Source organism: Nannospalax galili, unplaced genomic scaffold (assembly GCF_000622305.1).
Source record: "Nannospalax galili isolate Female #2095 unplaced genomic scaffold, S.galili_v1.0 scaffold155, whole genome shotgun sequence".
NCBI classification, from domain to species: Eukaryota; Metazoa; Chordata; class Mammalia; order Rodentia; family Spalacidae; genus Nannospalax; species Nannospalax galili.
The window spans coordinates 8,558,346-8,573,511 of record NW_008339923.1 but is presented as its reverse complement, the minus strand read 5'-3'; the positions used below and the strand labels follow the sequence as shown (position 1 = coordinate 8,573,511).

General features: G+C 43.5%; 1 protein-coding gene across 2 annotated transcripts; it reads right to left on the bottom strand.

Annotated features, from left to right (window-relative positions):
* Positions 1-1,194: 1,194 nt before the first annotated feature.
* Txndc2 (thioredoxin domain containing 2) lies at positions 1,195-2,719 on the bottom strand. Of its 2 annotated transcripts, none has more exons than XM_008834708.2 (2): positions 2,605-2,719; positions 1,195-2,318 (listed from the first exon to the last, which is right to left on the bottom strand). In XM_008834708.2, exons 1-2 carry the CDS (start codon positions 2,711-2,713, stop codon positions 1,195-1,197), a joined length of 1,233 nt encoding a protein of 410 aa, XP_008832930.1. In that variant the 5' UTR covers positions 2,714-2,719. The 2 variants fall into 2 exon arrangements, with proteins under 2 accessions (XP_008832930.1, XP_029420127.1); XM_029564267.1 differs by having other exon boundaries at positions 1,195-2,270; positions 2,605-2,713.
* Between the last annotated feature and the right edge of the window lie 12,447 nt (positions 2,720-15,166).

Sequence of the window (15,166 nt, the reverse complement as noted above, 5' to 3'; positions counted from 1 at the left end):
GTCTGGGGCAGAAGACTGGAGGGAGAGATCTGCTAATTAGCCCCTAGGATTGAATTGGTTTCTTGAATTAATTCAAACTTTAGATTTTTTTTTTTTAAAGGGAATGCCATTTTTAAAACATTGACCAAGAATTTCTTTTTGTTGTTGATTTTATTTGTTTGTTTGGAGACAGGGTCTCTTTATAGCCCTAACTGGCCTGGAATCTGCTATGTAGGTAAGGCTAGCCTTGATCTCACAGAGATCTGCCTCCCTCTGTCTCCTAAGTACTGGAATTAAAGGCATGGGCCACCATGCCCAGCCTAAAAATTAATATTTAAAAAATACTTTAGAGCAATAGAGAACAGAACAGTGATTGCCAGAGCAGCACAAGGGAAATGGAGTTGTTCAAGGAGAAAAAAAAAATTCAGTTATCCAGAGTAAGTTCTAGAACTATACTACATAACCTAGTACCTAAAGTTAATAATATGGCATTGGTCACTTAAAATTCATTGAGGGTAGGCCTCATGTTAAATGTTATTACACCACCACCAACAGCAACAATAAAAATAATTAAAGCAAAGGGACACAAAGAAATTTCTGGAAGGTGATGAATATCACAAACAAGTGTAGGCCAAATTCACCCAGTTGTCCACATTAAATAGGGATATAGCTCTCTATATATCCACTAAACCTCCACAAGCCATTTAAAAGATAATAAACCCTCTGAACCAAGTCACCACCCAGTCCAGACCTGGGTCTTCAGTCTTGGAGACACCTGGGAGAAGGAATCAGGAATCCAGTTACCAAGTGACAAAGCAAGTACTTTGCCATCAGAGCACTGATGTCATAGTGGCACCAAGGATCACTCAGGCTGAAGCCTCTGAGAAGCCTGGCTTTGAGTTCTGTCTTGGATCTTGATTAGTAAAAAGATCTCTGTAATCTGGAAAAGCCTTAGTCTTCATGTGCCTTGCAGCTCTCCCAGTACAAGAGGAGAGCAAAGATGTGTGGCTCATTCCAACAATTTGTTGCCAAGGAATTTTTAATTTGACCCTCTCCTGCCATGTTTTGATGCTGTGTTTTCAAAAGTGTGGGTTGCATATTTCTGATTTACAAGCAGAGTCACTTGGATATGCATGTTTGTCTTGCCTGATCTTTTTTGCAGATTAGAAAAGTAATTAGCTATAAACTGATTGACAATGCTCTTAGAATATATGATTACTTTAATTCTTCAATGCTTGATACAAGTTTTTCCACAACGGCACCAGAAAATTCACCCACCTTTTCTTCTTTTTTATAAAACTGAAAAGTTGGGAGACAAAAGACATTACAGTCTTGTACCAGCTCTTCACAGGTGTCGGCATCCACTTCCAGGAATACTACATCCTCATGCTTCAGAGACAGGGAATGGAAGATTGGCTTGATGATTCTGCAAGGGCTACACCAAGTGGCTGAGAAGTCCACAGCTACCAGCCGCTCCCCAGCCTCCTTAAGCATCTTCTCAAAGTCCTCCTTGCCCGTGATCACTTTCACCATGTCTAGCTCCAGGGACTCTGTTTTTTCTTCAGGCTGTGAGGTGTTGCTTTTCTTGGGCTGAATGATTTCCTTTGAGGACTTAGGGAGGTTGCCCTCCATAGGTTGAATGGTAGCTTCTGAAGACTTGATAACATTGCCCTCCTGGGACTGGGTGGTGTCTTCTGGGGATTTGGTGATTTCTCCTTCCTGAGGCTTGGTGATTTCTTCCTCCTGGGACTTGGTGGTGTCTTTTGAGGACCTGTGGGTGTCACCTTTCTTGGACCGTTTGGTGTCTTTAGAGGGCTTGCGGGTATTACCCACCTTGTACTGGTTGGTGTCCTCTGAGAATTCAGAGGTATCATTCTCCTTTGCCTGGACAGTATCCTCTGAAGACTTGGGCATACTGGCCTCCTTGTGATGGATGGTGTTTGCTGGAGACTTGTAGATGTTTTCCTGTTTAGGATGGGCGTTTTTTGCCAAAGACTTGGGAATGTTGCTGTGCTTGGTCTGTATGGGGTGGCCTGTGGTTTTAGAAATGTTCGCCTGTTTGGGATTGGTAGTTTTTGCTGTGGTCTTGGAGATGTTACCCTGTTTCAACTGAATAGTTTTTGCTGAGGACTTGGGGCTGTCTCCAAGTTTGCGATGGATGGTGTTTTCTGAGAACTTGGAGGGGTCACTGCCTTGCTGTAGGACCTCAAGCTCCCCTGTGGACACATGGAGTATGTTGCTAACCATGGGGACAACAATCTTCTCTTTGGCCTGGGCTGTGTCCAAGATCTCTGGGACCAGAAAAGCCTCATTTCTGGATAGAACCTGTAATAGATTTTCTGAAAAACAACAAATAAGTCAAATAAAAATGCATGAAGGAGTAGCAATATTTGCTTATCTATGCTGAAGACTATTATTCTTAGAGATAACGAATTAAGTCTGATGATTGATGTACAAAGCTGAACTTCATTCACCCAAAAGTCAAGCAGCCTGTGGTTGCATGGCATCTTTTATGTATATGTCTTGCTTTAATGACAACTTTCTCTTTTTGGCTTAATACTGTCATCTGCTCCCGAAATGCAGAGGTCCCCAAGGCAACCTGCTTCTTCCCACCACTCCCTTTGCCATTAGTGTCACCTTCATTTGTTCTTTCTTGACTGTTCAGTTTCATGTCTGGTTCCTCAGGGGCTCTTCCTTGAACAGTCTCCATTTCCAGTTTCTCGTCTACATTCATTTCTGGTTCTTCCTAGATGCCTGCCTCACAGCGAAGGCTGTGCTCCCTGCCTCCTGACCTTTTCTACTAGATCCAAACTAACAACACAATGTGGTAACCACATATACTCAGGCAGCACTTCCCAGCTGATTTTCCCAGTCAGCACTCCCAGCAGTGACATTTGAGGGCTTCCTGGCAGCTTCAGTGCTGGTGGCTGTGCTGTGTGAGGCTGTGGAGGATGAACACACAGGCATTATTTCCTCAAGGACAGCCGACCACTGAGGTAAGAACCATTATGATCAGCACTTTACAAATGGGAAAATTGAGCTTTAGAGAAGTTGGGTAGCCAGGATGGGGGTCAGGTTTCAAAGCCTACACTCTCCACTACTGCATTGGACTCTGCTTTTTGCCAAATACTCTACATAGGCAGGGAATATAAACTAACTTTCTTATAATTTTTCTTCAGGTATCTCTAGCTCCAGATTTCTCTATATGATTCATTCCTTATGTTAGCCCCTTTTTCTGTTACCATAAGAAAACAACTGAGGCTGGGTACTTTACAAAAAACCTGAGATGTATTTAACTCAAAGTTCTGGAGGTTTCAGGACTGTGAGGCAGGCATCTAGGAAGAACCAGAAATGAATGTGGCTCAAGTGAATGCTTCACAGCAAATGGGTATGAGGCCCCAAAGTGACAAAAGCACAAACAAGACAGAGAAATCACATGATGAGACAGGAAGGAAGCAAGGAGAGGATTTGCACTTGCTTTCCTCACAAGAACTGACTTAGGGTCCTGTGAAAACTACCTTAATCCCTTCTGGAGGTAGAGCCTGCAATGACCTAACCAACTCCCTTCAGACCCCACCTCTCAACATTCCTGTACTTGAATCAAGTACATCATTACTTGAATCATTCCTGTACATGAATGTTTGGGAAACAAACCATATCCAAGTCATAGCACTCACTGTAACCATCTCCTAAGCATCTCCTTATGACCATGCTAGCTTCTTCAGAAAGCACTGCATGATAGCAAACATGAGGCTCCTGCAGAAAGTCTCTTCCCTAATCTCCATGAGCCCCACCTGCACTCTTACCGTCCTCTGATCCTTTGTCTAAAGAACAGCTTCCCCCTGGCTAGTCCCCATTCAGTCAGCCATGGCTACCACACTATGTAAAATCACAATCCAAATACCTTTCCACAGGGCTAGGGGTGTAGCTCAGTAGTTTAGCTTGCCTAACATGCATAAGACCCTAGATTCCATATAAAAGACACACATACACACACACACACACACACACACACACACACACACAAAACGTGTACAAATACCTTTTTTCCCGAAAGATCTCTTTTATCAGTTTGAGATGACTTGCTTATTTTTCTGTACTCATTCTGCATAGTACATCCAGTCCCATGAGTACTATATATGAACGTGGAATTTTGAAATTTTGACATATACTTTGTATATAGTCTCGTGTTTCTTTCACCGTACCATTCAACAATTGGAATTAAGACAGTTTTCTAAACAGTGGAGTGCCCACATCGTCTATAGAAGCCTCAAAACATCTACTAGTAATGATTCAATTATCTGGAATTTTATACCCCAAAGCATGTTCTATTAAGGGGAAAGAGATGCTGGTCTTAGCAAATTCATACTTCATTTTAATAAATATTTAATATATTTTCTTTAATCTTTGACAACATCATACTTGTAAAAAATGTACCTTGATCATACACAACCCCAGTTTCCTCTTCCACTCCCTGCAGGCATTCCTGAAACATTCATGTCCCTTCTCATTTCGCGTCCTCTCCTTTTTTTGGTGGGATGGGGGAGCACAGTGAGTATAAGTAGTGATACCTGTTGGAATGTTGACTGATCTTCTTGGCTTGCTGTGAGTTCACAAGTGCAATGGCCTTTCCATGTCCAAAAGACACCTCATGGCATTCCTCTCCATCCTCTGGCTCTTATATTCTTTCTATTCCCTCTTCTGTGGTATTCCCTGAGCCTTGTGGGAAGGGTTAATGCAGATGTCCTAGTTAGGTGTGAGCACTTATTAATAGTCATTTATTCTTAGCACTTTGACCAGTTATGAGTCTCTGCATTAACTGCTGACCACGTAGAAAGAAGACTCTCTTGGTCAAAGTTGAGCGCAGCACTAATCTTTGTGTATCAACATAAATATTTAGAAGTCAAATTAACAACATGTCCATTTAGCAAAACAACAGTAGTAAGTCCCGTTCCTCCCCCTTGACCACCCCCCCCCCGCCACCTGCCAGGGTCTATGACTTCCTGAGCCATGAGTTTTTGACCAAGGTTATAGTATAAGTCAGGAATTCCCTCCTGAGGAGCAGGCCTCAAAGACAGGCCAAAAGCAGCTGGTTGTCCCCATAACCTTTGTGCCACTGTTGCACCAGTGGGCACATCTTCCCCTAGCAGGTTGGTATTGTGGCATGTAGAGGTAGTCACTAGGAAATATCACGGATAACTTTTCTCTCCCAGCAGCCCCTTATAGGATTATGAAAGCTAGCCGTCAGGGAAGAAGATTTCAAGCCAATTCTAGCTTGATCTCTCTATGTCTCTATGTCTTAAAATGAAAATGTGTTGTGTCTTCAGCAATAGAGTCTCTGATCTAGTTCTGGTGAACAACCACGATCAATGGCAATAGAGCCTGCATTGTTTGGGCCTCTGGGGACTACCTGGCCAATAACTCATAGCACAATATCCCATACCTGACACTGAGATCATCATTTAATAACCCATGTCTTCTGGGGGATGCATGGTTCACCCATCAAAATACCTGTGTTCAAACTCCTGTTTTTACATTTTATTTTTTAACTAGTTTACAAATTAGTGGGTTTCCATAAGGTTTTTTTTATACAACCCACTCCTCTTCCTTGTCTCCCTTCCCCAATCCCTGCTTGAACCTTTAATCCCCAGTATCCTCCTATTTTCATATCATGTGTGTTCTACTGTCCCCTGCCCCTTAACACATCTTCCCCCAACCCCACAGGCAAATTCACATTTCTTGATAGTGTAAATCCTCTTTCTGGGAAGAGTTCATATATCCACTGCTTCCTTCCAAGGAAAGCTTTGCCCTCCATTGCTGGCAAATGTTGGGCAGAGACTTCCAGACCTTTCTGTGGTATTCTAAAGACTAAGAGGATGTCTTTACTCTGCAAGGCAAAGGCTTTGACAACTGATGGGTCTTTCATTCATTATATATCATTTTAAAGAAGAAATGGGAATGAATGTCAGGACCTTATCTGCCTGATGTCTTCCTCGGTGTTAGGAGAAGAGAACCAAAATAATGTTGGATGTAATTCATGTAAGTTCTGTGCTAGTGTTTTGTTTCTGTAACAAAATACCTGAAACCATCAATTTCAAAAGAGGAGAGATTTATTTTGGCTCTTTGTCAACCATCCCGTTTACCTGGAATATAAACCAGATTCCAGTACATGGTCAGTCAGCCCCTTTGGATTTGGTCTTGTGATGAGGTAGCACATTATTCTGGGAATGTGTGTCAATGGAAGTTTCTTACTTCATCGTGACTTGGAAGCAGTGGGAGAAAATAGGGATCAGAGTTCCACTGTGTCCTTCAAAGACATGCCCTGGTGACCAGACAACTCCACCCCTCGGTCCCACTTCTTATAGGTTCCCCTCCTTTCCAATGCTGTCACAGGAGACCATTTAACACCTGGGCGTTTGGGAAATACTAAAACTGGAGCAATTCTTATGATGTTTCTAGCATTAAAAGAGACATTCTTGAATCTTCCTCATTGTTATATTAACTGTATTCCTTGGATCCAGGCTTTTCAGGACAGCATGGAGGGGATTATGATATTATGATGCAGAAAAGACCTCTTACCTGAGAGAAAGAAGTGAGGACATGGCCTCTTCCAGGAGGTGAGGACAGACCTGAGTCCTAGGCTCCCCTCTAGCTTGAAGCATGTGCACGGATGCTGGTTCCATGTGCTCACAGGAAAATTAGAAGAATCCCCTTATGCTCTATCTAGAAGGGCAGGAAAAGCCAGATCCAGATGGATTCCACAGCCTGGCCTGTACCTGCATGGACCACCAGCAGAGGGTGAGTGCATTCCTAAGACTGGGGCAGACTCTGGCCCCTCAGTCTACAGGTGTGATGCCAAGGATCTAGCAGTCCTGCACATACCTGGGTCAAGCAGGAAATGCATTTAGACCAGAGGACCATGGAGGCCTAGAGGGAGCACAAAGAAGCCACTCTACTGGGAAAGGGGTTGTGATCAGAGGCAAGATCTAGAATCAGACTCTACTAGTAAGAGTGCAGTACTCCCTTCCTCAGTGAGGGAGTTCTTATGCTTCTAGGCCTGGGACCAGGCAAGGCCAAGTTAGTTCATGTGGAAAACCAGCAAGAGGTCAGAGGACTTCGCACAACGGATCCACCTAGCCTTGTGCACCCACCTGTTAATGGAGCATGACAGAAACTGAAACATGAGCTGATGCTACCATGAGGTATGCTTGGTGCTGACATTCCAATAATAAGCACATTTAATTTGGTAAGCCTGCTCTGCCCAAGCCCTCCCTTAATCCCATGGAGATAAGGCTCAGGGGAGATTAGATTCATTTTAGAAAGCATTTTAAGTGTCATTACACCTGCATATCTGAGCAAGAGGGAGGCAATCTGTGGCCCTGTGCTGTTCTCTCTTGAAGATCTTTGTCATGTTTTAGGTTTGGCAGAGTTGTTCTAGCTGTTTCCACTCTTCCTTATACAGTTCAGATAGATTTCAAGAAGCTTGAAATATTGATGGTTCTGAAGAATTTTCATTCCACTTGTCATAAAATATATGTTTTTCTTCAGCACAAGCACATCTTCCAGTTGCTCGGGAACCCTTATGTTAGTCAGGGTTGTGTCTCAGGAAACAGAAACAACCAACTATTTTAGGCATAGGACAGTTTAGGCAATTCTGAAATAGCCTGAAAAGCTGTTTGGTCTCCAAACACTGCAGAACAGGCCTGCCCATGGGGCAGACTTCAGGAAGGCAGGAGGGCAGGAGGTCACTACCACCACTGTTGGTTTCAAGAACATTCTGCTAGAGCTGGATCCCAGAGTGAGTCAGTCATGGCCAGGACTTCACAGCTCAGAACTTGAGATAAATATTGCCATTCTGCTCCTACATCCTGCTCCACTGGGCTTCTGCAGGAAAGGGCAGAAACAGCATGAAGGACAGCCTCCTTCTCAGGCAGGTTCATTGATTGGCAGAATCTAATTTGTACCTTGAACCCCAGCTATAAGGGACCATGACTCTGCAGCTCTGAAAAATCTACTAGAGGGAAGTTGGGATTAACACTGAGAATTCACATCTACCTTTACAGTGACAATACTATAGACTAGTCTTGCATACATTAAGTTGACATAAATTTGGGTTTTTTTATTTACAAAATGATAGAGATTCAGAATAGAAGAATTAGAAAACAGATATTTAATAAGGAAACAAAAATGATTTATTATGCCTGTAGTAGTTACTTTTTACACTGCTGTGACAAAATGCCTGTCAGCAACAACCTAGGGAGGAAAGGTTTATTTTGGCTCAGGGTTTCAGAGGAATTTCAGTCATCATGGTAGGAAGGCATAGCAGAGCTGGTCTGAGGCAGTGGGAGCCTGTGGCAGAGGCTTGTTCATATTGGCCTGTGAAAGAGGAAGCAGAGAACAAGTGGAAACAGGTATGGGCTATAACCCTCAAAGGCCCACTCCCAGTGATCCACCTCCAGTAGCTAGGCCTCTCCTCCTAAAGGTTTTATAATTAGCCAAAATCATGCCACAGCTGGGGATGAGGTTTTCAAACATATGAGTCTGTGAGGGCCATTTCAGATCCAAACCATAGCAATGTTGCACCGTATTATGGCAAAGATGGAAGGCAAGGGAGGATGAGTGTAAGAAGAGGCTGAATCAAATCATTCCTTGAGAAGGCTACGCCTGAGATTACTAACCCACCCCCACAACAATGACATTAATCCATTCATGAGGGCAGAGACCTAATAATCTAACCACTTTTTAAAGGATCCACTTCTCAGCACCGTTGAACCAAGGATTAAATTTCCAACATACGAATTTGAAGGAAATATTCAAACCATAGAAAGGTCTGGGGGGAAGGTCAAACGCAGAATTCAAAGAAACTTATTAAGAAACCATCACAATAGTTGAAATATGATTTATTAACAGCCTATACTAGCACCATGGAAAGAAAGGTAAGCATTCTGAGAAACTGCATAGGTTTGAGAATTTAAATTGTTTGGTCAACACTTGGAGGGAGTTGAAACTCAAATGTGAAGCTGGAGCAACTGGGAGAATTCTGTGCATGAACTGCCTCATTAACAAGGTGGAATGGGGTATATGCACCTGCAAAGGGGCCCCAAAGCAGGACATTCATGGGCCACGCCCATCAAGCAGCTGGGAATCAAGGTGTCAGGTGGAACGAAGTTAGACCAGTCCACAATTTGGAAGTCACACACCTAGAAGTAATCACTGAAGCTATAAAATCGACTGTCATCATCAGGAAGGTGGTATAGTGAACAAGTTCAGAGACACGTGTGCCAGCCGGCTTGCCTGTCACTGTGACGGATATCCAGGAGACAGCTTAAGTAAGGAGAGATTAATTTAAGCTCACAGTTTCAGAAATTTCAGTCCATCAGAGCAGATGCCATCTAATGCCACCCAACGGCAGCCAAGAAACAGAGTCAAAACAGTAAGGACCGGGGTTAGATGTACTTCAAAGACAGCCCCAGTGATCTACATTTTCTAAGTAGGACTAACCTTCTACAATTCCCACCACCTCCCAAAGCCTATTCAATTTTTTAATCCATCAATGGCTTAGACCCCTGATTAGGTGAGAACCTTCTTCATCTAACTGCCTCTGGAAACACCCACCCCACACAGCCCTAGAGGTGTGCTTTACTAATCTCTGAGACATCTCCCAATCAAATCAAAATTAGTCATCACAAGAACTTTGCTGACCATAACTATATGTAAGCAGGTAGGATGTCTAATCCAACAAGAGAACATGAAAGGGGGCAGTGGGAGAAGTTGGAGAAAAACGGAGCCCAACACAGAAACTAAAGACAGAGCATCTAGGTGGGAAGTAGAGAGAGCTAGGAGAGAAGCCAGCATTCTCTAGGCTTCTGATAGCCTTTGAAACCACAAAATGAGGGATCTGTACCAAACTGGGGTTTTGGAGCAAAGAGATCAAGTGAATAGAGGACCACAATTCCCTACAGGGAATTTAATGAGGGCAAAACAGAGGGTAGCTAGCTTGGTAAAGCAGAAGTAGATGTGTGCAGCTGACCAAGACTAGCAAAGGTGTAAGTGTAAATGTAGGTTGTCAGGAAGGGAAACAGTGCAGGAGGAAGTTGAAGATGGAAGCAAAATAAATCCCTTTGGGATGGGCCTTGGAAATGAGTTAGGGATCCTTTTCCAAATAAATAGAATAGAGAAGGTTTGTGCAAATCCAGGGAGAAAGAGGGAAGGAGAGGAGGAAGTGGCTGCCTCCAGTCGCAGGGCTCAGTGGCTGACACTAGGTTGGGCAGTGGGTTGTCAGCAGCCACGGGTCCTGAAAAGTCAAGACTGCTGAACCCTGGTGCCTTACTTATTTCCAAACCCAGTTAAGAGCTTTACTAAGGACTGAGCAATGGTTTCAACATCAAGATCAAGGACACCAAAAAGACAGAGAAAGCTGCTTGAGCTAGGAATCTAGAAGAGTCACACCGGCAGTTTGGAATCAGATGCTAGTGAGTCAAACCAGCAAGTCTCTTTTAATGGGGTGATTGTACCCTTCTAGGTAGAATTGATTAACCCTTAGCTCCCCAGGCAAAGTTTCCTCCTGAGATGTGACAATGAGTTTTGATGTAGGATAGGCCGTAGTGTGAATACAGCTTGTCCTACTTTCTCACCACACAAAATTGAGAATGTTGCCTTAGCACTCTGGGATCCATCCTTGCAAATGAGAACAACTGGGCTGAGGGTGCAGTTCAGTAGCAGAGCATTTGCCTAGCATGGGCAAGGACCTGGGTTCCAGCTCAGCACAGCAAAAAGAAACAATACCTAACAAATTGGAACAACTGTGCATTCTCCTCAGATTTGTTTCATGGACAAAGTAAGACATGATTTGAAAAGGAATTATGGGAAACTGTCAATAAAATGGATTTCATTTTCTTCATCACAAGCATCCCTTTACTTGTGCTAGTAGAATAAAGAAGGAAGAAACCATAGTAACTAACATTTAACTTCTAGCCTATGTTGCCAGCCTGTGATCTTATGATCTTAGGCAATCTAACTTCCTTGAGCCTCAGTTTCTTTACCTGTAGCATGATGATAATAACAGTATCAACCTCATAAAAGTTGTAAAAATCAAAAGGCGATGTGATGTGAAACACCTGGGGCAATGTGGCACAGACAGGCTGCTCTCGTCATGTGGAAGCTATTGTTTTTGAGCTTGTGATTGGGGCCAACGCCACAAAATGCTTTCTGTAAGGTGAAACCCTGTGGCTCTACTCAGGAGGCACCATGAGGGCTCTGCCTTCCACTGGAAAAGCAGCCCTTGGCACTATCTGGAGACTGCGTGTGTTGGCCTCAGCCGAGGCACTTCCTTCCTGCATTCCCAGGGCACAGTCATGAGGTAGGTCCACAGCTGACGACAGTACATTATGTCTTGGGGGCAGATGTTTTCAGAATTCAGAGTTTTGTTTGGATTTTATAAAAGTTATTTAGTGGAGTCGGGGGAGAGTCCTAGAATTAAACACAGTAGAATTTCTGCGGGTAAATGACAAATATTCACCCTTTGGACAATGATTCAGAAGTGTCACTTCAGTTCAGGTCTAGTTCTTGTGCTAAATGAGTCTCTAACAAGCTTGGAGAAGGTCTTTCCATTTGTGAAGCTGTCTGGGTTCCAGAAGTGAGATTTGTTTGCCTGTGAATTAGACTTGCATTCCCCTCATGAGGAAACTCTGGAGTTTAGGAAGATGTATCTGCTAAGATCCCACCATCAAAAAAGCACAGAGCCGGAAGCAGGACTCAGGTGCTCAACTGGGTTTCTTAGTCTCTACACTACATTGCCTTCTAAGAAAGAGGATGGATGAGAACAAAGAGAAGAAGGGGGAACCAAGAAGACAGGAGAAAAGAACCATTCCCACCACTGGGCCAAAGGCTGAAGTTACAGTGTCATTACAGCTTAATGGTTGCCTGTTCTAAACCATGTGCTCATCATTATCTTACTTCATCTTGATATTGGTCCTGAAATGTGGCATTATCTCCATTTTTGGGAGAAAATAGGTCTAGAGGGACAAGTAGCTGGCTCAAGATCATTTGTGGATTAAGGGGTGGAGTGGATTCCCAGGCTCTTAATTCCTATCCATGAGGTCAGAGTGGAAGCTGGAGAGATGGCTCAGCAGTTAAGAGCACTTGCTGTTCTTTCAGAAGACTGGAGTTTGGTTCCCAGCACCCACATGAGTGGCTCATAACTGCCTGTAACTCTAGCACCAGAGGATCTAGCACCTTCTTTTGGCCTCCACAGGCCATTCCTGTCTGCAGTTGAAACTTCTGCTATTTTTGTTTTGCTTGTCTTTAATTTCCTGCTTCTTCCTTTGTAAACATAGATTGATGGGGCATGGAGGACCAGTTCAGCACCTTATTCACAATAGCCCTCTATAAATCCTTATTGAAAGAGTGAATGGATAGATAGATGGACAGATGGATGGATGAGTTGATGTATGGATGAGTAAGTGGATGGATGGTGGAGAGATGGTTGGATGTATGGGTAGATGGATGGTATATTAGTTACTTCTCTGTTACTGTGATAAAACACCATAACCATGGCCACTTATAGGAAGAAGAGTTTATGTGGCTTATGGTTCCAAAGGAATAAGAGTCCATCATGGTGGCCCCATGGCAGGAGGCAACCAAATCAGAAATCCTGGGGCTCATATCTTTAAGCAGGCACAGGAAGCAGAGAGAGAAATTAGAAATGGGCCAAGGCTTAAGAACTCTCAAAGCCCTACCTTCACAAACAGCACTATCACCTGGGGCCAAGTATTCAAATACTTGGAGCCTCAGGGGTCATTTCATTCAAACCACCACAGATGGCTGGGTGGATAGATGAATGAGTGGTGGGAGGATGGATAGTTGGGTCAATGGATGAGTGGTTAGAGAGACGTGTGAGTAGTTAGATGAATGGATGGGCAAGTGGATGGATGGATGGATGAGTAGACAGATGGATGACTTTATAAAGATAACTAATAAGGTGTTTACCTGGGAACTCTTAAGTTTTCTGATGCCTTCCAACATACCGTCTCCCCTTGCCAGATGTGTGGGGAGGTTAGACCTGAATGATCAGATGTCTCAGTTTGTTGCTAATGGCATAATACCACAGATGGGGTAACATAAAGAAAAGAGATTTAGGTGACAGTTCCAGTCTATGGCCAAGGACATGTATCTGGGGATGACCTTCTTGCTGGCAGAGTTCTGAGGTGGCACAGGGTGGCACATGCTGAGAGATAAAGATGATTCTCTCACATGTGTTCTAGTCTCCATCACTTCTTATGAAGTCATCAGAATTCAATTATGAGTGCTCTGACCTGATGACTTTTTTTGTTGCTTTGTTTTGTGTGTGTGCATACATGTGTAGGGGTGAGTGCATGCCCATCCAAGAAGTTTAGTTCCACCAGTCTGGTACTTTTAATTACTGTGTGTCATGTAGATAAATCTTGGGCAAAGACCAATTGTTCTCAGATAAACCTTACCTAGACATATATTCCTTGATCTGCTATGTATAATTTGTCAGCAGGTTGTAGGAGTAATATGGTTCCCTCTGGTTTTCAAAACTAGCTAGGCATTATTTATCTCTCGTATTGACTCACTGCTCCATCATGGTTTTCCCACCTAAAGTGCCCCCATTTTCCCCCTTTCTCCCTTAATAATGCCCTTCTCTTACAGTCCTACCTCTCTTGAGCTCCTTCTTTCCCTTTATCCCCTAGGTTCCTTGTATACCCTTCCCTCCCCCCTCCCTTAAGCTAACCCAATTTTTGTCCATATCTCCCTTATTAAGGCCTGTTTCCTACTGTTCTTCTCTTTCAGGTTCTTTCTTTTCCTTTACTTCCCTGTTTCCTTTCCATTATCCTGGTTCCTGTAGTTGTGTCTGGATACATACTCACTTATCAGGGTTTGGGTCTAGAATCCACATATAAGGGAAAACATATGTCGATTTTTTTTTTTTCTGAGTCTGTGTTACGTCACTTAGTATAACAGTTTCTAGTTCCATCCATTTACCTGCAAATTTCATGGTTTCATCTTTCTTTACTGCTGAGTAAAACTCCATCGTATAAATGAACCACATTTTCATTATCCACTCATTAATTGAGGGACACTTAGGTTGCTTCCATCTCTTAGCTATTGTGAAAAGAGCAGCAACAAACATGGATGTACAAGTGTCTCTGCAATACGATGAGTTCTTTGGGTATATGCCAAGGAGTGGTATAACTGGGTCAAATGGTAGGTTCATTTGTAGTTTTTTAAGAGTTCTCCACACTGCTTTCCATGGGGGTTGAACCAGTTTGCAGCCCCACCAGCAGTGGATGAGTGTTCCCCTTTCCCCACATCCTCCCCAACATTTGGTATCATTTGTTTTCTTGATCTTAGCCAGTCTGACTGGGGTAAGGTGAAATCTTAAAGTGGTTTTAATTTGCATTTCCCTAATTATTAGTGATGTTGAACATCTTTTAAGATGCTTCATAGCCATCTTTTAATTGGGTTACTTCTTGTCTCGATTCTGTTTTTTTGAGTTCATTATTGTCCCGTCCTGCAGGATCTAAAGAAATGAAATAAATCCTCAGTTTTAACCTTTACTCCTCTTGCCTGTAGAGCTTCTCTTAACTCTATCACATAAATCTGATGCTGACTTAATTCTTGCCCCATGATTGAATGACCAACTTTCCTTCAGCTCGGTTGCGGCAGGCTCCCACGGTGTCCCCGGATTATTTGAGTGGGTGCGCACCCCTTTTTCCTCCTTCATGTCCCTCACATTGTCCCCAGTATCCAGGCCCCACGTTGGGCGCCACTCTGCAGCGTGACTCGGTTCCGACCCGCAGAAGCTGCCACGAAGTACCTGGATTGGGGAGTGGGGACGTGGATGAGGCAAGCGGCAAGAGAAATGGAGACAAGACAGGGTTCTGATCAAGTCTCATTTATTGCAGCACAAGCATGAGGTTAAATAGAGAATGAGAACAAAGGAGTAAAGATTGAGAGTAATCATATCAGCTAGACCGCAGGGGCCCAGATGTACTCTAAGAGAGGAATCTACTGATTAACAGAAAACAGGGCAGTTTACTGGAAAAGAGTACAAGGCCGTGGGCCAAGGCCACGGGCTCTGTCCTGTGCCCGCGGGAGGAGAATGGGCAGAATGGAAAGTCACCAACTCAGGTCTGTCAGCAGTTTTGAGAAATGGCTGAGTCTC